The following is a 26,734-nucleotide window of genomic DNA, read 5'->3' on the forward strand; positions in this document are numbered from 1 at the left end:
GCAAAAGATGACATTGTGGAAATACAAAAAGAGAAACGAAATAATAATAGATAAAGAAATTATAATAATATTGTGAACATTGAGTTGTAGAATCCTTGCAAGTGAGTCTGTAGGTTGTGACATCAGTTCAGTGTTGGAATGATTAATGTTATCCACTCTGATTCAGAAGCCTAATAGATGAGGGGTAATAACGGATCCTGAACTGGTGGTTTGGGGCCCAAGGCTCCTGTACCACTGTCCTGATGCCAGCAGCAAGAACGGAGTATGATCTGGATTAGGGATGCTATTTTCCTGCACAATGTTCCTTGTAGATGCTCTCAGTGGTGGGGAGGGCCTTACCTGTGATGTGTATTTAAAAATAACTAAAAATTGTGTCCTTTTTTTTCCTGTTTTGCTGCCCTGTGAAATCACGTTTGGGTGTTCTGGCGCTTTGATGGCATCGTAGCTGCTCAGTACCAGTACTCCTTTTGAATGGATATGTGACAACAACAAGTGTAACAGTGTGATTCTCATTTTAGAGATTGTTGGACATTTATGGGAAGTCACCTTTGGAACTAGTGCTATAAATTTAGCAAGTTGTTTCTCTTTAGAACAGGTATAATTTTGTACATTGCTATAACTCTCCACTCTTGTTCTGTATAAAATGATTGGTCTATAATTTTAAATGATATTATGTAATTTTTTTGATTTTCAGACAATCAGAGTTGCTAGTTAAACTGAACCGGCTGCTGGAGAGGTGTCTGAGAAATTCCAAGTGTATAGACACAGAATCCCTTTGTGTTGTAGCAGGTGCAAAGGTGAGATGAGAAAGGAGCTTGGTGATTGGAGTTTGAGGATTTGTATCTTAAATCCCTCCTTACTAATCTTGCTTTGAACTGGACAGTTCATTAGGTAGGGAAAGACATTTGTGACTTGAGGTCAAGTACAGCCAAATAAACTTATAACTTAATTATTAGCAAACAACAGGAATTCTGCAGATGCTGGAAATTCAAGCAACATACATCAAAGTTGCTGGTGAACGCAGCAGGCCAAGCAGCATCTATAGGAAGAGGCGCAGTCGACGTTTCAGGCCGAGAGCCTTCGTCAGGACTAACTGAAGGAAGAGTGAGTAAGGGATCTCGGCCTGAAACGTCGACTGCGCCTCTTCCTATAGATGCTGCCTGGCCTGCTGCGTTCACCAGCAACTTTGATGTATGTAACTTAATTATTAGATTTTTTTGTACAAAGGGAATTACAGTTTTGGTGACATGGCTTATGAAATAAAAAGCAGCTTGCGTACAAAACAAAAACACTGCAAAAAAGAAACTCAGAAACTGTCTTTATATGCAAAACTTCATCTGAGAAACGAGCCAAGAAAAATTCTAGTGTGTGTATACTGAACTTGTTACTACAGTATTATGAAACATGGTGACTGACATCTGCTTGAACAAAATGATTTTGTATATCGATTGTTAAATCTAATATTTCGTAATATTTATTCAGCTGATTAAAACTAATATAGTGTTCTTTGTATGTAAAATAGATTTAGTATGCTCTTAGTTTAACAGACATGGAACAAATAGACTTTATTTGTGTTATACCTGTGTATATTAAGGTTTAACATGATTGGAAAGTAGGGGTCACGCTATTAATATTGCATTGATGCAGAGAAAAAAATTGAATTTAGGTTGGGCAGTTTTGAATATTTTAAGACTTGTTGATTATGATAGCAACAGTTTTACAAGATAGATTTTGAAGACGCATTATTTCATTTAAATTCTTCCCCCTATCCCATAATTTATATGGAACAATATACCCAAAGTACTGAGGCAAGGGATGAAATCATAGAAGTCTGTTGTAAGCTACTCCTTGCCAAGGCTTGTGAGGAAGTGAGTTTATCCTGTGAAGTTACTTTCTTATTGTTTTTAATTTTAGGTGTGTTTGGAATAGCTGCAAACTCCTGTTTCTGAGGCTTTTAAAAGCTATTTAGTGGCAGAGTCCAGGTCCAAAGGGCACAGTCTCAGAAAAGAAGGATGTTCTTTAGAATAGAGATGGGAAATTTCTTTAGCCAGAGGATGGTGAATTTGTTGAATTCCTTGCTACAGATGATTTAAAGGCCAAGTCATTAGGTATATTTAAAGGGAGGTTTGCTGCGCTCTTGATTAGCAAGGGCATCAAAGGTTATGGGGAGAAGGCAGGAGAATGGTGCTGCGTAGAAAAATAAATTGGCCACAATCAAATGGTGGAACAGACTCAATGGGCTGAGTGGCCTAATTCTGCTCCTATATCTGATAGTCTTTCTTTCTATTGTAGTGCCATTGCCTAAGTGCTAGATACCATTTTTTCTATGTTATGACAATTGATGCAAAAGGAAAACCAAGAAATTATGTTATAGGTGACCCACTAAATGAATTTTTCTTGATTCCACCCTTTCTGACCCTTCTTGTATAATGTTTCTACCCAGAATAGCGAAAATATGTATATGTTATTACTCAGCTGTCAAGACTGATAAAGTTTGCACTTGAGGATTATTTCTTCAGATTCTTAGTCTCTTGTTTAATGCTTGTAAACAAGGTAGCTAATTTTAATTTCATTCTTTGATATTGTTTCAGGTGTGGCAGATTCGTGTAGATTTGCACTTGTTAAATCACGATGGCAACATTATGGATGCTGCAAGCATAGCAGCCATTGTGGCATTGTCTCATTTTAAAAGACCTGATGTATCAATCCAAGGAGAAGAAGTCACTGTAGTGAGTATTCAGGAAAACTCTCGTTACATTATGTTCCCCAAGGAATTATCATACATCCAGCATCACTGTTGCTATCCTATCTCATCTGCTGAAACTTGGTAACTTCATCCAAAAGCACATTCTGTTTCCATTGTTCTACAAACCTCAATGAGCTCACCATTCACAGCATTGAAAAGATAACCCATTCCCAGTGTTATAATTTTGCCATCTATCCTTTACTGCTGAAATGTTCATTCACATCTTTGACAATTCCAAAATGTTTGTGCCCACCTAGATCCCTTTTCCCCCCATGAATTTGAGGTCAGCCAAAGCTTAACTCCTATCTCCTATTCATACCCTTGTGTTCGCTGATTTAGCAAATAGAGTAGATTCTGGTTAATTGGGACTAGTACATTTTGGCCCAATTAAGAAGCTGTCTCAATTAGCCAGTTTCATGGAAATAGTTAAAAAGGTATAAAAAGACAAACTGAGTAACAAATCATGTATTTAAATGAAATACATAACAAATTAGAACACTAGCAATACTACTAAGGTACTCTAAAATTGTGTATTAGTTCCTAATAGTTATCAATGGAGCAATTCATCCAGTAAACGCTGTTGTGCTGCTTTGATTATGTGAACAAAATCAGTGCAGACACTAGTTTAGATAATGGACTGCTCACATACAATATGTTTAATGTTCGCATTCTCCAAATCTTTGTTTCCATTGTAACATTCAATATAATTGTTGATACCTTCAAGTTCTTTGTAGTTCCTAACTTGTTTAAGTTGTGAAATCGTTTCATTTTCACTCCCAGCGATTTCTGGCATTTCCAAGCCCGATTGTTTGAAATGGTAGTGAGCAAAACAGTTCTGAATTGTCTTTGTTTATTTCTTCCCATATATCAGTGACAAAAATCACTGTTTTCTGAATATAAACATACGTAACTGATGCTATTTAAAAGCTGTTCACTCAGCAAGGTGTAGTGTCTACGATCGTGTAAGTGCACATGACTGATTGTAGTTGGAAACTGCCTTTTGACCCAATTAAGCAGCATACTGTCTCAAATAAAGGAAGGGAATCCCGGCATTTTTCTTGATTTGTTTTTGTTCTTTAAGAGTTGTCCCTGACCCTTTCTGAATTATTTTCAAAACCTTTGATTTGCTGTTAAAGCACAGATGATGCCTAATGATCTTTTTTCTTTCTATTAATCAGCTTCGGTCTTGGTAGTGCGTTAGATTTTTTTAATATAAAAAAATTATTATTTTTCAATGTTACGAACTGATTAATTTGTACGAATATAGGGTAAGGAGTCATATGAGATTTAGTTTAATATATTGACATTTTTTCCTGTACCTTGTATAAATTAATAAAAATATTGGAAAGAGTTGTCCCAAATAAGCAGCTGATTTAACCAATGACCCAATAAACTGGAATCGACTGTATTAGCAGCTGGTTGGATTCAGTGTATTGTTGTTACAGATGTCAGACGTTCAAGGGCATTGATAGTAGATACAATATGCTGAAATGCAGTAGCTAACAGTCTAATTGCAGTGCTTTCGTTGAATCAAATGTTTACTGCAAGTAAATTTGGGGGGGGGGGGCTCCATTTCAAGGAGAACATTTCTTTGCATTAGAACCAGGTCTGAGGTGTGTCACTGTGACATGACCAGCTTCTCCCTGCAAAGGAAGGCACCAATGGAGCACTATGACTCTGAGCTCAATAATCTGAATGTAATAGCCTAGGGGAAATCTACGGTGCTTCTTCAAAGTTGTTATCTATTAGATCAATATGAAAATATTGCAATGAGTGAATGTTAAAGTAGATTTATTGGTGCCCATTCTGTCAGCTGGCACTAATGAGAACAATTAATTTAAAATCCTTTGATACATATAAGAAGTCAAAAGATCACAATGTAATTTCATACTGTACAATATGAAAAACCTATGATTGCTGAATTTTGGTTAGATTTTGGGGAAAGTGTTTTCATTGTTGATTCAATGTTTGTGATTCGTTAGTCCTTATGCTTCTCTGGATGTAAGGTTTTTGAATGTGTGTGTTTCTCTGTCTCCTTACTTTAATGGCATTCTAAGCAAGTCTGATACTAATTATTGCCTGGCAAAGTAAGCTTTAAATTATTAAAAAAGAACAAATAAGCATGGGAGGAGATTGACATCATTCCCAGGTATCCCAACCAGAGCTGCCTCGTCCAGTTTCCAGAGTGCTGTGGTGTGACTCAGAAGTAATAGTTATAGTGTTTCACATCAAGTAAAAAGAATCTTACATTGCATTGATGTCACATTTTGCTATCAGGTATGAATAAACGTGCCTGACGAGGGCCACCATTTGGAAATAAAAAAACAGATGGTACGCCGCAAGGCATGTTAGTACAAGGGGTTTTGTTAAGTTCCAGGTGGGAAAAGTGCAAAAGATGCCCAAAAGTTGCAAAGCACAGAAGTATTTACAAATAGACAAATGAAAACAAACATCTGTTTTTTTTCCCCAACAGGTGACCCTCTTTGGGCATGCTTACCCACACCTGATAGTGAGGGATGATAATTGGCCACGCTGTAAAAGGCCTTCAAGCCTGCTTTCCTTTATTAATTTCCTCAATTATTTTTCCCCTCTTCTCAAGATGAATTTTCACCCAAATTCTTACCCAATTTTACTGTACGCCAAGAGCGTTACCTGATCTTTTTCCAGATATAAGCTGCATATTCCTTTATGCTCCAACATGGGTGCCAATGCTCTGAGAAGTGGACTTCCTCTTTCTCACATCCAATACTGTTTCAGTAGTTCCATTTAATATCAGAGAAATGTATACAATATACATTCTGAAATCCTTTTTCTTCACAGACATCCATGAAAACAGAAGTGTCCCAAAGAATAAATGACAGTAAAAACATGACAACCCTAAAGCCCCCCTCCCCCCCACAAACAGGTAGCAGCAAAGCAACAAGCCCCCCAACCCTATCCACTTCCCCAAAAGAACATCAGCACCCTCCACCCACCAAGCATGCAATAGCAAGGCCCCCAATAAAGACCATGATCTACAGTACAACAAAAACTAATTATTCACCCAACAATTCGACATACCACAGGCACGCACTCTCTCCCTAATAAAGGGAAAAGGCGATGTCCCCCTTCACAGCGAGAGAGGAGACATAACAAAACAACTCGCTGTTTTACAGTGTTAAAAGTCTGTCATGCCACTTTTATTCCCCCCCAAGTTCTGTGACTTGAGAATCGGCAATGATGTCTCGCTCACTGGTGAGAGCACATGACTCGCTGAGTACAGACCCTCCGACAGCTAATCCGCTGTTCCCGATGTTCCGTTCTCTCTCACAATGCTTCAGTTGGTGGCACCAGCTTAGAATCAGCCCACCCACAGGGCTGTGAAAACTCAGAACCTCAAAGGTGCGCTTGTCTTCTAGCTCGCGTCTTAGGGATATTGAAAAGTGGCCGGTCATAAGCCCCTGAGAATGAGCCCCACCACCACAAAGATCCACAGCAGACGTTATCAAACCAGATCTTTTAGAATCTTGAAGACTTGTCTCTAGAAATAAAAATCAAGTACACTATGGTTACTCATTTTTATTACACTGAAACACTTTGAATGTACTGCGGGTCAATTTGCACCCAGACTTAACGCACATATCTACACCATCACTAAAACATTATTTTCCACCTTCATAACGTTACCTGAAGAAAATTAACAAACACTGTTATTGAGAATACATAACCTGCCATAAGCTATACTGCATATTGAAGATTTTACTTTGTATTGATCTTTTAATTTGAGGCTGTAGTAATGGCTCATTTTTTTTTGCTTGGTTGGTTGAAGTTTTTTTAAAAAATAATAGTTACAATTCAAAGAATGTGTATCTAACAATGCTTGTTTCTGCTTTGTAGTATTCTCCAGAGGAGCGTGATCTAATCCCGCTGAGCATCCACCATATGCCCATTGCAGTTAGCTTTGCATTCTTTCAGCAGGGGTGAGTTTAAAAATCAGATATTTTCTTTGTTGGACTTCATTATTTCCTGGTGGAAGTACATTTTCTTACTTTTTCTGGATAGTAGAAAGTCCTGAATTTTAGAATGTGAAAATGTACTGTTAAATCAAATGTCAATGTTACAACAGCGGCTAATATTCAAATTGATGCAACTTGATTCTTGCTAGTGTGTCAATTCTGAATAGTATTTCTGTCTACTTGGCAGGCGACTCACTTCTGGTTTTTAAACTTTTGAAAGAAGGATCTGTGGATTTGAGCACAGTCGTCATAGAAACATAGAAACATAGAAACATAGAAAATAGGTGCAGGAGTAGGCCATTCGGCCCTTCGAGCCTGCACCGCCATTTATTATGATCATGGCTGATCATCCAACTCAGAACCCAGCCTTCCCTCCATACCCCCTGACCCCTGTAGCCACAAGGGCCATATCTAACTTCCTTTTAAACATAGCTAATGAACTGGCCTCAACAGTTTGCTGTGGCAGAGAATTCCACAGATTCACCACTCTCTGTGTGAAGAAGTTTTTCCTAATCTCGGTCCTAAAAGGCTTCCCCTCTATCCTCAAACTGTGACCCCTCGTTCTAGACCTCCCCAACATCGGGAACAATCTTCCCGCATCTCGCCTGTCCAATCCCTTTAGGATCTTATACGTTTCAATCAGATCCCCCCTCAATCTTCTAAATTCCAACGAGTACAAGCCCAGTTCATCCAGTCTTTCTTCATATGAAAGACCTGCCATCCCAGGAATCAATCTGGTGAACCTTCTTTGTACTCCCTCTATGGCAAAGATGTCTTTCCTCAGATTAGGGGACCAAAACTGCACACAATACTCCAGGTGTGGTCTCACCAAGGCCTTGTACAACTGCAGTAGTACCTCCCTGCTCCTGTACTCGAATCCTCTCGCTATAAATGCCAGCATACCGTTCGCCTTTTTCACCGCCTGCTGTACCTGCATGCCCACTTTCAATGACTGGTGTATAATGACACCCAGGTCTCGTTGCACCTCCCCTTTTCCTAATCGGCCACCATTCAGATAATAATCTGTTTTCCTATTTTTGCCACCAAAGTGGATAACTTCACATTTATCCACATTAAATTGCATCTGCCATGAGTTTGCCCACTCACCCAACCTATCCAAGTCACCCTGCATCCTCTTAGCATCCTCCTCACTGCTAACACTGCCACCCAGCTTCGTGTCATCCGCAAACTTGGAGATGCTGCATTTAATTCCCTCATCCAAGTCATTAATATATATTGTAAACAACTGGGGTCCCAGCACTGAGCCTTGCGGTACCCCACTAGTCACCGCCTGCCATTCTGAAAAGGTCCCGTTTATTCCCACTCTTTGCTTCCTGTCTGCTAACCAATTCTCCACCCACACCAATACCTTACCCCCAATACCGTGTGCTTTAAGTTTGCACACTAATCTCCTATGTGGGACCTTGTCAAAAGCCTTTTGAAAATCCAAATATACCACATCCACTGGTTCTCCCCTATCCACTCTACTAGTTACATCCTCAAAAAATTCTATGAGATTCGTCAGACATGATTTTCCTTTCACAAATCCATGCTGACTTTGTCCGATCATTTCACCGCTTTCCAAATGTGCTGTTATCACATCCTTGATAACTGACTCCAGCAGTTTCCCCACCACCGACGTTAGGCTAACCGGCCTATAATTCCCCGGTTTCTCTCTCCCTCCTTTTTTAAAAAGTGGGGTTACATTAGCCACCCTCCAATCCTCAGGAACTAGTCCAGAATCTAACGAGTTTTGAAAAATTATCACTAATGCATCCACTATTTCTTGGGCCACTTCCTTAAGCACTCTGGGATGCAGACCATCTGGCCCTGGGGATTTATCTGCCTTCAATCCCTTCAATTTACCTAACACCACTTCCCTACTAACATGTATTTCGCTCAGTTCCTCCATCTCACTGGACCCTCTGTCCCTTACTATTTCTGGAAGATTATTTATGTCCTCCTTAGTGAAGACAGAACCAAAGTAATTATTCAATTGGTCTGCCATGTCCTTGCTCCCCATAATCAATTCACCTGTTTCTGTTTGCAGGGGACCTACATTTGTCTTTATCAGTCTTTTCCTTTTTACATATCTATAAAAGCTTTTACAGTCCATCATAAGTAGCACATTTCACTAAAAGTAGATAAAAAAACCAAGCCTGTTTCCTTTTAACTCATTTTTATGTCACAGAAGCTACCTTTTAGTAGATCCAATTGAACATGAAGAACGGGTCATGGATGGACTCTTGGTGATTGCCATGAACAAACACCGTGAACTGTGTACCATTCAGTCCAGTGGTGGAATTATGCTTCTAAAAGATCAGGTCAGTAATCTATACTTCTGTTTTCAAATGAGTCTACACGTAGTGCTGACAGGCTAAAGCTGTTTTCACATGCTGCAGGTCAGTTTATAATGTGGCACATATTAACACCATCACTGAACTATCTTTTTTCACTTTCATAACATTACCTACCCCTCTTTCATCAGTACTTGCTAAAAATGTCATTGATGTCTTAATTATTATTAGATGTCTACTCCGATGCATTCCTGACTACCCTTCCATTTTTAACCTTTCATAAACTTGAGTCCATCTGAAGCTCCACTTCCTTTACACAACTTCCACTCCCTGCGCTGTATGGCATGCATTGGTATCTATTTGTGCAGTGACTCTGCTTTCAATTTCCTCTTTCCAGCTTTCTATAAATTTACATCTCTTGTGCAATTCTATGAGTCTTCCAAATTTATCTTAATAACAATCGTGAGAAACACCTTGAAACAATTTACCTACTTCAGTTTTCTCCAGTCCTCCTGAAGGGTCTCGGCCTGAAACATCAACTGTGCTCTTTTTCATAGTACTGCCTGGTCTGCTGAGTTCCTCCAGCATTTTGTGTGTGTTACTATTTCAGTAGTGCTGTTTTGTTGTAAGATATGCTTAGCTACCTTTCTGTCTTTTATTTGCATAAATAATTATCTCTAACAATAATAGAAGTGTTATGGTGACTATGCAGATTTCCAGCATAACATAATTTAGAATAATGGTGAATGTCTATAAATTGATTCTTTTCACTGGATGAAAAGAGGAAGTAGCCAAGGTTCTTCACTTGATCGCCATCTAATGTCCTTGTCTGAACGTGGATACATATGGAGACTTGTTAAAAGAAATTTAGCTTGTTTGTTCTGTCATTTGCATAGACTGGTGCTGTTCATCCTTTAGCATGTCATATAACGAATGTCCAATGGATTGAGATAGAAAGAGAGCTGCTGGTTTCCTGTGAATTGTGCTCCACTGTAATCAATATTTCCATGAAACAAGGAAGGGCAATAATCCAATCTCCTTATTTCAGGTTCTTCGTTGTACTAAAATAGCTGGAGTGAAGGTGGCAGAGATCACAGAACTAATCCAGAAAGCTATTGAAAACGATAAAAATGTCAGGCAAGTTCATGGGCTTTTTTTGTTCATTGTCTTTTTTTTAATATAGCTAAATTTGTGTTGAAGTAAGTGATGAATTAATATTGTAAACCAATAATTTTATACATGTTTACTGAATTAGTTCTTTTTTATAGAAAGAAGGGTGGGAAGTTTGGATTTGCAGAATCTGTACCAAACAAGAGAATTACTACTTTTAAACTTGAAGAAGTTGCTGTACATACAGAAGGTGTAGAAGAGCAAGCTGAAGAAATTGTGTCAAAGGCTGAAACATCACCACCAATGTATCTTTTATTTCTTGCTTGGGTTACTAAATTAAAGCTTATAATTTACTAAAGCTTTAATTTCCTGTTTCAGAACTAAACCATATTTGTATAGAATTGAGCTTTTGCTACTGTCCGATCATCCAACTTAATGTCTTAAAAGTATTGTTTGCAGATTATAATTGGTATTTAGAACATGCTGTGTGCTGGAGCAACAAAAATGAATATTGCATAGTTCACTTTGTGGAGTGTTGGGAACAAAAGAATGAACTTATAGCAATTTCATAACCTTAGTATCCAATTTGCACAGCCATTTTAAGTACTTTAGAATTATTAATCTATTGTTGAAAGATTATTTGTGCATAGTGAAATTCCACACTTAGCAATATGATGGAATTTTTGTTTAAATATTATCTGGAGGATATTTATTGACCAGGATTCTAATCTTCCCCTAAATAGTGTAGTGAGATCTCTTACATTTGCTCACGAATGTAGATGAAGCATCGGTTGTACAGCACAAAATCTAGTACTTCAACCCTTCATCCATGCTGACCCTTTTGCGAATCTACACTCTATCTCATTTACTAATTTTAGGTCCATATCCTTGCCTATTCAAGTGCCTGTCTAAATGTCTTGTATTCAGATGTAAGTTACTGTCTTAGACAAATAGGACATTGCCGACAGTTTTGCCTTCATGACAACTACAGTATTAATTCCCGACTAATATATTTTGTTAGAGCCTGGCACCTTTTTTCCCATCTGTGTTTATTGTTTTCTTAACTGAAATCAGCATTCCAAAACCAATTGTGCGTGCTCCTGGGACAGGTCAAATTGGGGAGGGAATTCAAAATGAATGGATGATCAATGATCTGGATGAAGAGGATGAAGAAGATGAAGAAGATATTGTTCCTGAACTAGATGCCCAGAGTTTGAGTCATGAAGGTGAGCTTATATGTAGTAAATAAGCTGAATGTTGTCATGTATGCTAAGAATATGAAACTTGCTGCTGAGTATTTACTGTCTTTTTTGCTTATTTTTAGCTAAAGTTGTCCAACTGTCGGACAGTGAAGAGGAAGAAATGATAATATTGGAACCAGAAGGACATCAAAAGGAAAGAAAGTGAGTCAAAAAAAATGTTAGGAATTGAATTGTAGCAAGGGCAAGAACAAAATTTAAAGTAAAATTTTAAATCATAACTTTAAATTTAATTTCCTATTTTCTCTGTCAAACGTTTCAAAACTATTTAAAATGCTGGGAGGGGAATAATTTAAGGCACTGGTTTCATGTTACAGACCACATAATTCTGTCATTATGATCTCCCTTCCCTTCAGCTACAAGATATTAATTAATTTCACATTGCATGATACTAGATCCAGTTAGCTGTTCTCTTCCTCAACAGAATGGCCAAGGAAAAACATATTGTCTACACTTGCACTACAAATCTGGTTTACCTGCCTGTCTAACTCAGCTTATCCTGACTTCAAAAGACACTGATTTATTACACATGTGGCTGGTCAGTTGTTAAATGTTGTGCACAACTGAGCTAAATGATGGAGAATCAGTCACACTAATAATACTAATCCTGCTTGAAAAAATGAGATTTATATTCTGTAAAAAGATGCTTTTAATACATTTTCTATATATAAAAAAAAACTTGGGGTCACTACTTATGAAATTGCTGAATTAATTTTACTTTATCCCTTAGGATAAAATCTGAAGAAACACAGCAAAAAACAAGCAAAATATCTCAAAAAAAGAACAAGAAAACACAGAAAAGAAAAAGATCGCTACTGTGATATTTGTTTTGTAATAAATTGACATGAATTATTACATTAACTTTTTAATGTGTTGCATCTTTACTGTGTTCTCTAAAGAGAAAATTTGTAAAATTATACCATTACAGGTATGCAGAAGTAGATTTGGTGTGCCTATGATTTTATGAAACCAAATACATTTTGAATTGGTAGAATTGCTGAATTGAGTTCTTTCTTAAAACTTGTGGAATTTTTGCCTATTTATTGAAAACTGGCAAATTAATTTAAATGATATAGCAAGCTTTAAATTCAGATTCATCATACATCACTGTTTTAATAGCATTATATTTGCTACTATTTGAAAGTTAAGCCTACAGATTTTGTTATTTCTGTATACCTTCCCTTCAGAATATGATAGAATTACATTTATTTTCACCTTAAATTTTTATTCCAAACAAGGCACTTGGAATAAAGAATAAAATCTTAATTGGTGTCTGATTGTCTTTTATGACTTGTGACAGATACAAAATTCTCAACAGAAAGAGGATTTTGCTTTCTTGCAGTTTAAATTTAGAATGACGCAGTCTGATCATTATACTTTTTAATATAGTGGGTTAAAAATATGTTTGGTACCTTGATTATTACCTTTTTTATGCAGAATAAAGAACAAGATACTATTTTTATTATGCCTTTAGCATTGAAAGGCCAAGGCACAGGAAAATGTAGGAATCAAGTCAAATGAGGATGCACCAGGAAGACCATTATTAGTGAATATTATTGTGTTCATTGGAAGCATCACTTCTTTAAAAGTAAAAGCTGCTGCGAAATTACTTTAGACTTTACTATTCTTGATGAGTTTTAAAATAGAGATTTGTTGTTTTGAAATCTTGATGCTAAAACCCAAATAAATAATTTTCCAGACTTTTCCTGCCTAAATTTTGCAGGACTTTAACAGGAAATGAATGCTTCAGTTTCTGCACACAATCCAAAGACCCTACCAGTTAGTAGGGTAATTGCACATTGTAAATTGTCCTGTGATTAGGCTAGATGGGTTGCTGAGCAGCTTGGAATATTGGGTCGGAAGGCTCTTTTGAGCACTGTATCTCCAAATAAGTTGCAAGTGAAATAAAAATTTGATATGACTTGTGTGTAATGTAGCTATTTAATCATGTTCAGTCATAGTCTGAAATCAAACACTTCAACCCAACAAGTCTTCCCTGACCATGTGCACCCATTTTACACGAATCTCATTTTATTGTCCCTACATTTTGTCAATTCCCCTCCAATTTTACCACTTGTCTACCCAGAAGGTACAATTTCCAGTGGCCAGTCAATATTCCAACTTGCACATATACCTGGCACAGCAGCATTTAGTCAACTATTTGCAGGCCTTCATATACTGTCCTCTAATCCTTTGTACTGGCAGCTATTGTTTGTTTGTTTAGAATAGTTGTGCAAAAAAGCGCCTGTTCACATCTGTCTAAACATAATCAAAAAAAACATTGAATTAAGATTAATAAATTAATTTTGCCTCATATGGTTTTATTGTAGAACTTTGATAAACTACATCCTAATTACAGCCATGTCTGGAAACTGTGTCCAGCAGTTACTATAATTGCAGATTCAATGTTAGGAGCAGTTGCACTACCATACTCTGCATTTGCACGCTAACTAGTGAAGAAGCCATGGAGATGTGCTGGGATCCAGTAACACTGCATTAAAGCAGTTAACCAAACAGGAGAGATTTCATCATAGCCTACTGTCACTTTATGGATGTACAATCAATCTATGTATGTAAGCTAACTTAAGCATTTGTATTGTTTTTATTTAGCAATATAGTATGGAGTAGGCCTTTGTGTCATGCTGCCCCAGCAACGTCAATTATAACATAATCATGGGACAAGTTACAATGAACAATTAACCTACTTGGTACGTCTTTGGAGGAAACCACAACACCGAGCAAAAACCCACTTATTCCAAGGGAGGACATACAGAAACTTCTAACGGACAGCATTGCAATTGAACTCCAAACACTGATGCCCCAAGCTGTAATAGCACTGTACTAACCACCACACTAATGTATCCATTTATTGTGTTCTTTATCTTTTTTTTGTATGCTGGATCAGATCTGGAGTAACGATTATTTTGCTCTTTACACTTGTGAAGTGGAAATGACATTAAATAATCTTGAAAATGGATACAGTGGAAATCCAAATACACAACTGCTTCCCTGAAAGTGCTGCTGAGCATGAGAAAATTCTGAAACGGGGATGCAAAATCCAAACTTGAAGGCTGAGACACCACGTTATTTTGCTGGAATGTGAACATTCTTTGAATCTTAGATGAGATAAATAGGATAGGATTAGATAGTATATATGAGCATTTGGAAACCCATGACCTAATTTGGATCAACACACATAAAAGTTGCTGGTGAACGCAGCAGGCCAGGCAGCATCTCTAGGAAGAGGTACAGTCGACATTTCAGGCCGAGACCCTTCGTCAGGACTAACTGAAAGAGCTAGTAAGAGATTTGAAAGTGGGAGGGGGAGATCCAAAATGATAGAAGACAGGAGGGGTAGGGATGGAGCCAAGAGCTGGACAGTTGATTGGCAAAAGGGATATGAGAGGATCATGGGACAGGAGGCCTAGGGAGAAAAGGGGGATGGGGGGAAACCCAGAGGATGGGCAAGGAGTATAGTGAGAGGGACAGAGGGAGAAAAAGGAGAGAGAGAAAAAAAATGTGTATATAAATAAATAATGGATGGGGTACAAGGGGGAGGTGGGGCATTAGCAGAAGTTAAGAGAAGTCAATGTTCATGCCATCAGGTTGGAGGCTACCCAGACGGAATATAAGGTGTTGTTCCTCCAACCTGAGTGTGGCTTCATCTTTACAGTAGAGGAAGCCGTGGATAGACATGTCAGAATGGGAATGGGATGTGGAATCAAAATGTGTAGCCACTGGGAGATCCTGCTTTCTCTGGCGGACAGATCGTAGGTGTTCAGCGAAACGATCTCCCAGTCTGCGTTGGGTCTCGCCAATGTATAGAAGGTCACATTGGGAGCACCGGACGCAGTATATCATCCCAGCCGACTCACAGGTGAAGTATCGCCACACCAGGAAGGACGGTCTGGGGCCCTGAATGGTGGTGAGGGAGGAAGTGTAAGGGCATGTGTAGCACTTGTTCTGCTTACAGGGATAAGTGCCAGGAGGGAGATCAGTGGGGAGGGATGAGGGGGGACGACGAATGGATAAGGGAGTCGCATAGGGAGCAATCCCTGCGGAATGCAGGGGAGGGGGAGGGAAAGATGTAAGTAGAGGATCCCTTTAGAGGTGGTGGAAGTTACAGAGAATTATATGTTGGACCCAGAGGCTGGTGGGGTGGTAGGTGAGGACAAGGGGAACTCTATTCCTAGTGGGGTGGCGGGAGGATGGAGTGAGAGCAGATATGCGTGAAATGGGGGAGATGCGTTTGAGAGCAGAGTTGATGGTGGAGGAAGGGAAGCCCCTTTCTTTAAAAAAGGACATCTCCCTCGTCCTGGAATGAAAAGCCTCATCCTGAGAGCAGATGCGGCAGAGATGGAGGAATTGCAAGAAGGGGATGGCATTTTTGCAAGAGACAGGGTGAGAAGAATTTGGATGATGTAATTGATGGCTTTGTTGCTAAGATTATAGATGATATTAAGGTAGGTGGAGAAGACAGTTTTGCAGTGTAAACATCAGGATGGACAAAAGTGGTAGATGGAATGCAGCATTAAGCATATAGTCATGCACTTCAGTGGAAGAAATGAAAGGGTGGACTATTCTAAAAAGGAGAGAAAGTACAAAAATCTGAGGTGCAAAGGGGCTTGGGAGTCCTTGTGCAGGATTCCCTAAAGGATAATTTGTAGGTTGAATCTGTGGTGAGGAAAGCAAATGTGATGTTAGCATTTATTTCAAGAGGACTAGAATACAAAAGCAACAATGTAATATTGAGACTCATAAAGCACTGGTGAGGCCTCACTTAGAGCATTGTGAGCAGTTTTGGGCCCCTTATTTTAGAAAGGATGTGCTGAAACTGGAGAGGGTTCAAAGGAGGTTCACGAAAATAATTCCAGGGTTGAACAGCTTGTCATAAGAAGAGTGTTTGATGGCTCTGGGCCTATATTCACTAATATTCAGGAGAATAAGGGGTGATCTATTTGAAACCTATTGAAGGTCTTGATAGAACAGATGTAGAGAGGAGGTTTCCTATGGTCGGAGAGTCTGAGACCAGAGGACACTGAGTAAGAGGGGTATCCTTTTTAGAATGGAGATGTGGAGTCATTTCTTCAGTCAGAGTGCTGAATCTGTGAAATTCACTGCCGTTGAGAGCAGAGGACGGGTCTTTTTATATATTTAAGGCAGAGGATAGATTCTTGCTCAGGGTATGAAGAGATACAAAGGGAAGGCAGGAGATGACAGGAAAATTGGATCAGCCATAATGCAATGGCAGAGTGGATCAATGCGCCAGATTCTGCTCCTATATCTTATGGCTTTATGAACTGTTGGGTGGTCTATAATATAGCTCCATTACCATGGCCGTACCTTTCTTATTCCTCAGTTCCACCCATTAGGCCTCACTGAATGAGATCTCCAGTCTGCCCCCACTGAGGGACTGCCGTGACATTTTCCCTGACTTGTAATTCCTCCTCTCCCCCTTTAATTCCTCCTGTACTGTCATGTTTAAAACAATGGAACCTCAGAACAGTGAGCTGCCAGTCCTGAATTTCCATAGCTTAGAACCTTAGTTGCCCCATACTCAACTTTTTGATTCCTAACTTTGTCTGAAATCTTAACATTTGTTTTCACCATCTGTTCTGGCAATCTGGTTCCCATCTCCCTGCACCCCAAGTTTAATTCCACCCCCCTCCCCCAACCTTCCCCTCTAGGATATTAAGCCCCCTCTGTTTCAAATGCTTTTCCTCTGCTAGGTCATCTCCCACCAACCGAATCCAAAGTGATATAGCTGTTGTTGAGGGGGACGGCCACAGAAGTAATCTGCATTTGCTATTTAACCTTTCCCCTCCAGTTTTTCACCTAATTTCCTTTATCCTGCACTTTGGGTGGAACCACCTGCTTGCATTTCTTATCTATCACCCCCTCCATGTCCCAAATGATCTAGAGTTCATCCAGTTCTAGCTCCAACTCCTTAAAGGCAGTGCTATAAGCCACAGCTAGATGCACTGGTTTCCTTTTCCTTTGAGAGATCTCAACAGGGCTTCCTTTCCCAACTGTCCAGTACTTGTAGATTCCAGATCATTAATAGTTGAACTCTCACCTACATTTTCTAAGCATTTTGTCCACTGATACCCACATTGTTCTTACTTTGAAGTACATGTCCTTATTCATTATTATCCAAGTTCCTCAATGAAAAATGTTCAGTTTCCTCCTCATCCTAATTTCAATTTCCATTCTCAATTATGCTTTCTTTCCTCTACACGTATTACCCTCATTCTCTATCCATCTAGGTCACACTCATCTCACATTTTCAGTCATCTCTCTAGCACTGCCAGCTGAACCTTCTTGGCTCACTTTCTGAATAACTCCTCTCACTTTGCCCTTGCCTCTGCCAATTAGTAGTAGGTTACATGGTCGGCACATCATGGACCAAAGGGCCTGTAACGTGCTGTAAATTTATGTTCCATATCCTTAGCCATTCTTAAAATCTATCAACAGCTATTCTTCAAAAGAAAAACTACCACGACCCTTCCCTCGCAACTACCGAGCAAGCCAGCCTCCCTTCTTTTCAGTGCTATTTCCCCAAATCTAGTCAGTTTTCCTGGTTCACTTAGGAATCTTGGAAGGCAAGTCATGACAGGTGCAAAGCTGAACCAAACCACACCAAACTAGACTCTCCAGCCTGACATGGTAGATCACTGCATCCTCCTTATAGGATTAGTGTATATTTTCAAATTAACTGACATTAGAGCAAGTGTATGGAGAATGATACATTGAAGATCACCAACCTGATTTCTGATTTTTGGAGAAATTGGCTTAGGACAGTTTAAGAACAAAATTCAAGGCAAAATGCTAACACAACCCAGGGACTGCCTATATTATAAAATTCTAGCTTATTACAGATAGAGAAAACTTGAAAATAGATTATGTTATAGTGCTTGTCTATTCAATTATATTACAAAATCAGAAGCCTTCATTCCATTTACACCGCACCTACTGATCTTGAATTTGCAAAACTGACACTTTAAAATGAGTGCAAAATGAACTTCTGAACACATGAAATCTGCATGACAGCCAGTTTCCACTTCACAAACACCTCTTAAAATATATCTAGGCAACCTTGCTATGACCAACCTTTTTACTTGGATTTTCCCACATCAATAGTCTAACAGTTTCATTTTGCTTCCATTTCTGGCTTCATACGCATCTCCAAATATTAAACTGTATAGTTTGTATTCAGTTGACACCCTCCCTCCAACTATGCACTCCCTAGGGCATTAACTCCCCTTCGCAATTCAAAATCTTATTAACCAAGTTTTAGTTAGTTATCAGGGTCAAGTTTTAACTTTGGAGGCAAGTTTCTGGTAAAAGACCACACAATTCCAAATAAAATAATTCAATTTACTTAATCAGGCAGAATTGATTCTCAGTTCTATCATGACCAACTTGTTTTCCAAGTAATCTCAGAATCTGGCAACTATTTATAGTTACAGTAGATACCAGTTTGCGTTAAACAAAAAAAAATAATTGTGCTTCTCCAGAAGCAAGGGAATTAGTGGCAAATATTTAGTGCAGAGCAAGAACATGAAAGGAAGTCTGTTCAGACAATGCGGTTTGAAACAAGTGCCATGTGTATAAGCAGCCTGATTATGGGCTGGTGTACAAGTAATTAACATTTACTGCCAATGAAAAAAGTGCAAGACATATTCAGACCAGGCAATCAAGACAAGTTAAACTGAAGGATTTGAAGGGTGGGGAATTAAGGTATTAAAAGGAGACTTCCATCACAGTGAAAAGGAGCTGCTACTCAGAATGACTCTGGAAATGGTTTCAGTATAATAATTGAATTTTACTTAAACTACTTTAAAATAATGAGTGTCACATAAGATATACCAAATTTTGCCAAAAGGAATATATGGATAGGTTCTGGATTGCAATGTGGGGAAAAGGCTTACATCATTTTAAATGTGTGTAAAACTTGATGTTGAAATTGGAAGCTATTTGTGCACTCAAATATGTATTTAAACAAAACACACAAATTGAAAAATTGCTACAATAGTTAACAATTTTGAACTCTACTGCTAACATCCCAACCAGTATCATTCCCTTTGCAGAAAAATGATGAAGCTCAATATATGTATTGTCTATCAATTGCCAAATGCAACATTTAGTTCTCTCCCCCCCCAACACTCAAGTAAATTAATCTGTATTTCCTGATCTCTCTTTATTCTACTTCCCCGCTACCCAACTTGCCTCTGCTTCTTTCAACCAACTTACGATGCAACCAAATTCACACATTTGTCACTAGTATATCATCAATCACTAAGCCTCCCCCATGCTGGCTCACAATCCTCTCTGCACACCTTTTGTCTACATTTCTGCAGAAATACATGTTTTTTTTTATGTAACGCTTTAAGAATCCTGGTATCTAGCACTATTCAAACCAGACATTAGAACCAATGTATTTATTTACTACATGTTCCATAATTCACACAAGGAAGCTATTCAAATAGACATGGTAGCTGGACTCACTTTTCTCTCTCCCAAAGTACTTAAAGGTAATTGAACATATTTAGTACAGGCATTCCAACAAAAGAGTATTGAAGGGCTCCTTAAAAAATGCTATGGTTGTGTTGTGGTGTCAATTGTTCAGTTAGAAGCAAAATCCCATTACTTTTGTCATACTAGAAATGGAAAAACAAAATCAATGCTTTAAGCTCAGAAGACAATAAAATAAAAAAGCTAGAATGCTAATCACATAGAAGGCAGTATTCCGAAAGGCAAATTACTGATGAAGGCAACATTCTGTTCTAGAGAATTAGATTTAATATCCTTATGAATTACAAAATATTCACATATAGCTGCACTTCAAGAATTTTTATCCCACATGATAGTAGCAGGAAATGGAACCATTAGCACTAAGTAGCTAATCCTCAACTAGAGCTTGTTGATACTTGGTTTAACTAGTGAAGATACAATTTTGACATAATATTGATCATATTACAACAGGCTTTTGATTTTTCAAGTTACTATAACTCATTCATGAGCCTTTCCCCTACTAAAATAGATGTACTGGGTCATTCTGGCTTTATTCAAGTTGCTTAACATGTTTAATTCCCCTATTAGTTAACAAAACCAGTCAAGATTATTAAAAAATCAAGATGCCATTGTTTCAAAATACCTAATACACCATAAAAAATTGAATGCACATAGTTCCCGTGAATCAAGAAAAAATACTTGCCCTATTTGCTAATCTGGGTTTGGTTATTTTAGCTCTAAATATAAAAGATGTACACAATGGGATTGCACATATGTTCATAATTCATAAAATATACAAGTATAAAACAATGCTTAAAGCATACACAAGTCATCAAAATTACTAATGGTGTAGATTGCAGTTATCCAGTGCTAAAAGATGTAGTGGCAAGTTGAAATCCCACATTTGTCCTCAAAAATACTATGCTGTACAAAAAGGTCTCCAGATTTTACAAATGTATGTAATATAAACACTAGGCAACGATGATGCATCACTGTGAAAATAGCAGGTTCAAAGATAGTGGAGGATCAATGACTGACACAGAGTGATACCTACAAGAGAAAGAAAAACAAATAAAAGTGAAAAGGCATGGCATTTTTTAAACTTAGCTTTGAAGTAATGAAATGCTGAATTAGAAACCCAAAGCACATTAGCAATGTCATAAATCATACACTTGCTCTCCAATAGAGCAAAGGGCACACACTGTTCATGCTTTAACTAAATGGCATGTAAATACTTATTCAATACACTACATTACTCACATTTACACCATTCACAGACTAGAAACAATACACAATTTTGACAGATTTTAATTCCTGCCAACACCCCCCCCACCACCACTAGTTGTAAGTTTCTCAACCTCTTCCAGTGGTCTAATAATCTAAGGAGGTTAGATCAGTGGTCCCCAACCACCAGGCCGCAGACCGGTATCGGGCCGCAAAGCATGTGCTATCGGGCCGCGAGGAAGCTATATGATTTGGCAATATGAGTTAGCTGCACCTTCCCTCATTCCCTGTCACGGCCACTGTTGAGCCATTACGCATGCGAGGTCATTACCCGCACGTCATCCATGTCAGTGCGGGAAGGAGATCAACTCCTCGAGCTTGCAAACGACAGCGGGCTGAGAAGTATGTTTGACATAACATCTCTGCCGGCATTCTGGATCAAAGTCAAGGCTAAAAATCCTGAGATAGCCACGAAAGCACTGAAAACGTTGCTTCCATTTCCAAAATATCTCTGCAATGAATGCAACGAAAACTAAACTGCGGAACAGACTGGACATAAGGAACCCCATTCAACTATCACTGTCTCCCATCACCCCTCGATAGGACCGTGTTGTTGAAGGAAAACAAGCCCAGGGCTCCCACTGATTCAGCGATATTGGTGTGTTGCAATGATTTTATATGTTCATACGGGAAAAACATGTGCTGCGTGTTTAATATCCAAACGTTTCTTAAAATGTTATGATGCTATTGACTTATATAACCATATAACAATTACAGCACAGAAACAGGCCATCTCTCCCCTTCTAGTCCATGCCAAACGCTACTCTCACCTACTCTAATTTTAATGCTACTCTAATTTTTCTTTAAATGATAATATCGAACCTGCCTCTACCACTTCTACTGGAAGTTTGTTCAACACTTACTTCAAGCTCCCCTGATAATTGATGTCACTATATTCACGCGAGGAAAATATGCGCTGTGTGTTTAATATCAAATTCGTTAGATAAACCCTTTTAGAAAGGAAATTGAGTGTATTAGCCACTTATCAATGATATTCTGGTCGTGAATAAGAATATCCCCCCCTCCCAAACAGAATCACCAAAAACGATTGGCAGAAAAAGAATTGTACACGCATGCCAAATCACGCATGCGCACTGGTGCCCACGCAAGGCTTCATGGTCATTGTAGTCTTTCCTGGGGAAAACCCAGCGTATTTGACTACTACTCTTGTCCGTTGGCAACCCTACCACCACCAGCACCCCCCCCCCCTCCCGGGCCGGTCCGCAGTGCGAAAAAGGTTGGGGACCCCTGGGTTAGATGACCAAAGAGCAAATATTACAAAACACAGCTGATTGATCCTGATCCTACACTCGTTTCACTCTGGTGAGAAATATTCAGGTGCAATAACAGCAAACTAGTAGCAAGGTCAAAGAACATCAACCCAAATTACTTCCTTAAACAGTGCTTGAAGTATTCCACTGTAATGAAATGAATAATACTTGGAAGGGAAGTTAACAGCTTACAAATTAGCTAAACTAATTTAGTTTGTTTACTTTCACAAACACGAGGAAATCTGCAGATGCTGGTATTTTAAGCAACACACATAAAAGTTGGTGATAACACCTTATATTCTGTCTGGGTAACCTCCAACGTGATGGCATGAATATTGACTTTTCAAACTTCCGCTAATGCCCCACCTCCCCCTCGTACCCCATCCGTTATTTATATACACACATTCTTTCTCTCACTCTCCTTTTACTCCCTCTATCCCCCTCACTATACCCCTTGCCCATCCTCTGATTTTTCTCCCCCTTCCCCCTTTTCTTTCTCCCTGGGCCTCCTGTCCCATGATCCTCTCATATCCCTTTTGCCAATCACCTGTCCAGCTCTTGGCTCCATCCCTCCCCCTCCTGTTTTCTCCTGTCATTTTGGATCTCCCCATCCCACTTTCAAATCTCTTACTAGCTCTTCTTTCTATTAGTCCTGACGAAGGGTCTCGGCCCAAAACGTCGACTGTACCTCTTCCTAGAGATGCTGCCTGGCCTGCTGCGTTCACTAGCAACTTTGATGTGTGTTGTTTAGTTTGTTTACTGTTTGATTTACTGCCCAAACAGATTTCAACATTGCACCAAATCTCATTTGATGAGGTCTTTAAAACACAAAATTGCCATGTAATTTAAACATGGAACACAAGAATTCTCTTCTTCCAGTTGTCATGCTTCAGATTCTATTCGGTGTGGTACTTGTCAGCTTTTTGACTGCACATATGGCACTGCATTTGCAATTACCAGTCTTTTTTAATTAATCCTACAAGTGTAACAAGACAAGCTAAACCAAAACTAAAGTCTCAATCATCTCAATCTTTTGCTTTGACAACAAATTAGGCAGTTCACACCATACTCACTTAGAGCTCTTGTATTTCTCTCTTACTGCTTGCTGTGCATGTTCTGGTGCTTTGAGGTAGTTTTGATAAAGGTCTGTCACACATGGCTTTAAGGTTTCCAAGACATACCCAGTTAACTGAGCCAATGACCTAGGCTGTAAAGAAAATGCATCAAGTTAACTAAGAAAAATAAAATTCTAATGAAAGACATACATACCAATTTAAAAGGGCAAATGAATAACACATCTAAAGAAGAAGCCAGCAGTTTAGCTATAACACTTTAGTATTCCTTCTGAATCAAGGACTAAAAGGCTGAAGGGCCAAAGAGTCTACTGAGTATTCCTAGAGGCAAGAAAAAAAAAATCTTCAAACTAGTACGGAGGACAAAAGAAAACAGTAATCGGAAACATGAAATGCAAACAAATGGCAGAACAGTTGCAAATCTGGTTTAATCAAAAGATTGTTTCTCAAATCTCAGTTCAGGTTCATGTTACACCTGAGAAAAGGGATATTTTAATACCCTACATGATCTATACAAAGTTGTTCACAGTTGAGCATCCAATAAAATTAACAAGATTTGCAAAACAGAGGTGATAATTTTGCTGTTTTTGTCTTACTTGATGGCTGGGTTGGAGAAGGCATTACCTTGGCAACATGTAACTTGCATTTATACCATAAAACAATGGGGGAAATGGTGCTAATTGCAGCTGGAGGCTCCTTAGAGAACTGCTGGCACCAAGCTACTCTTAAGCTGGTCAGTACACTGCATTTACAAAGTTTGCTAAATCCAGAATATGCAGAGCAGCAAATACCACATCTATCACTGAGCAAAAAGTAGGGGAAACAAAAGCCACAATCCAAAGATTCAAAAAAAAAAGGGCAAATGATGCATGGTAGTTGAATAGGTGAACTCCACGCTAGAAGAAAGCAAATTACATTTGGTTGGGTGGGGGAAGGAAGAGAAGCAAAAGTTAACACAAAAGAAAAGAGTAGATTGATATCTCCAACAAGATCAAGCCTTCAACCACGTTCACCATACCACTAATCGCACTGCAGCCCATCCACTCCCCAACCCGGGTTACCAACACCCAACTCAAGGGCATCTTGTACATATGGACGGTGATTTGGGAAACCAGCAGCAGGGATAAGGATGGATTTGGTGATTACTGTGAGGGTCACAGGAGCCTCCTGCTGGGTGGGAACAGCACTATCAAAGTCAGAGATGGGGTGTCCTGCAGCAAGCAACTCAGCTACTGACACCCCAGCGTCTCTCTACCATCTGCAAGATACAAGTTAGGATGGAGTAGTCTACCTGCTGGAAAATGCAGCTCTAAAACAAAATAGGAGCAAAAGATCACTGGGCCACCTAAACCTGCCTGCACGTCATTAATCTACGCTGGCCTCAAATCTTTTGTGCCAGTTCCTCACAATTCTCAATTTTATGTCAATTTGTATTTAAATCTTCTCCCACTCCCAGGATCTTGCATCTTTTTTTAAAAGAAAACTTCCATATTTTTAAATTAGAATCAGCTTTGCAATAAAGACAAATATGCCATTTGCCTTTTCAATTTGTTTGAACTGCCTGCTAATTGTGATTCTTGCACTAGAACATCTAAATCCCTCTGAACTTCAACTCATTTGGAGGACAAAAGTCTGCTTTTTGATCCCATAGTGCTCAACTCTACACTTAAGCACTTTAAACTCCATTTGCAAGAATTTTCCCCCAGTTTATGATTCTGCAATAGGACGCAGATTATCATTCTCATAATAATATACCCTTCTACCCATAGGCAACACACATCAAATTTGCTGGTGAACGCAGCAGGCCAGGCAGCATCTCTAGGAAGAGGTACAGTCGACGTTTCGGGCTGAGACCCTTCGTCAGGACTAACCAGCCTCTTGGTCCTGATGTACAGAATGCATTGGCATTCTCTTTAATCCTACTAGCCAAGCACTTTTCATGGCCCCTCCTGGTTTTCCTAATTCCCTTCAAATTCTTTTTTAGCTTCTTTGCAATCCCCAAGGGCTCTGTCTGATTCTAGCTTCCAAAGCTTTACATACTTTTCCTTTTTCTTCTTGACCAAATTCATTACCTCCCTCAACATCCAAGGTTCTCTTAATCTGCCATCTGTCCTTCCTTCTGATTGGAACATACCTGTCCTGTACTCTGTACAGTTGGTCTTTAAATATGTTGGATGTGGACTTACCCCCAAACAGCTGTTGCCAATCAACTTTCCCTAGTTCCTGGCTAACACTCTTGTAATTTGCTCTGCTTCAGTTTAATACTCTCCAGCAAGGTCCACACTTACCCTCATCTATAACCATCTTTAAACTTAAGATGTTGTGTGGTCAACTGTTCTCTAACTGTCAACTGTTCCCAGAAAAGTCAGTCACCTGGCCAGGTTCAACACTCAGCAGCAGATCCAGTACACCACTCCTCTTATTGGTCTATCCACTTATTTAAGAAGCCTTCCTGGATCCACTTAGATACTGCCCCATCTAGACCACTTGCACCAAGGAGATCCCAGTTTATATTAGGGAATTTGAGGTCCCCCACGACAACTGCATTGCTTTTACACCTGTCCTTAATCTGTCTGCATATCTGTACTTCAATATCCTGGTGCCTACTGGAGGCCCTGTAGTACAATCCCAGAGCGATTGGACCCTCCATTATGGTAGGAATCTTCTGCCATGTGGGAATGATGCTTGCATAGATATCATTGCATTTTGCACTGAATCGGAATGATCAAGTTAAGCCCCTACGGTTTAACTACATATTGCTCTTGGTTAGCCTGTTTTTTTAGAATTATAAATACATTGTTGGGTGTCTGCATTTCCAATTTGCAAACCATACGGGTTACAAACTCAAACCATATCATACCTTGGGGAGGACCTCTGCCAAGGAAAAAGATTCAAGATTGTTTAATGTCATTTCCTGTACACAAGTGTAAAGGAGTACAAAATAATTTTTATTCTAGATCCAATGCAGCACATACTAAAAAGAGCATAATAAAAATAAAATACAATGAATATAAATATAGAAGATAGCTGATATGGGACTTCCGGGTCATCAAGGGAATGGCGGCGTAAGGAAAAGGTCTCTTGACAAAAAAGGTAAACTGCCCCAAAATCGAATTTAGACAAATACTTAATATTGCATAACTATATTAATAAAAGGGGCAAGGATGATGTCTAAGAACAAGATT

General features: G+C 39.0%; 2 protein-coding genes across 2 annotated transcripts in view; one reads left to right on the forward strand and one right to left on the reverse strand.

Annotated features, from left to right (window-relative positions):
• Positions 1 to 13,654, forward strand: part of exosc9 (exosome component 9) — a 29,642-nt gene extending 15,988 nt beyond the window's left edge. Inside the window, exons 4-12 of the mRNA XM_063046520.1 lie at positions 695 to 797; positions 2,592 to 2,729; positions 6,623 to 6,705; positions 8,933 to 9,065; positions 10,087 to 10,179; positions 10,311 to 10,453; positions 11,223 to 11,374; positions 11,473 to 11,551; positions 12,138 to 13,654. Of these exons, the coding sequence (XP_062902590.1) occupies positions 695 to 797; positions 2,592 to 2,729; positions 6,623 to 6,705; positions 8,933 to 9,065; positions 10,087 to 10,179; positions 10,311 to 10,453; positions 11,223 to 11,374; positions 11,473 to 11,551; positions 12,138 to 12,228 (1,015 nt within the window). The 3' untranslated portion in view covers positions 12,229 to 13,654. The remainder of the gene's footprint in view (positions 1 to 694; positions 798 to 2,591; positions 2,730 to 6,622; positions 6,706 to 8,932; positions 9,066 to 10,086; positions 10,180 to 10,310; positions 10,454 to 11,222; positions 11,375 to 11,472; positions 11,552 to 12,137) is intronic.
• A 5,230-nt stretch (positions 13,655 to 18,884) lies between these two features.
• The window catches only part of ccna2 (cyclin A2), a 38,152-nt gene continuing 30,302 nt past the window's right edge, over positions 18,885 to 26,734 (reverse strand). Inside the window, exons 7-8 of the mRNA XM_063045059.1 lie at positions 23,550 to 23,683; positions 18,885 to 20,971 (exon numbers count right to left, since the gene is read on the reverse strand). Of these exons, the coding sequence (XP_062901129.1) occupies positions 20,911 to 20,971; positions 23,550 to 23,683 (195 nt within the window). The 3' untranslated portion in view covers positions 18,885 to 20,910. The remainder of the gene's footprint in view (positions 20,972 to 23,549; positions 23,684 to 26,734) is intronic.

This window comes from Mobula hypostoma, chromosome 4 (genome assembly GCF_963921235.1).
Source record: "Mobula hypostoma chromosome 4, sMobHyp1.1, whole genome shotgun sequence".
NCBI classification, from domain to species: Eukaryota; Metazoa; Chordata; class Chondrichthyes; order Myliobatiformes; family Myliobatidae; genus Mobula; species Mobula hypostoma.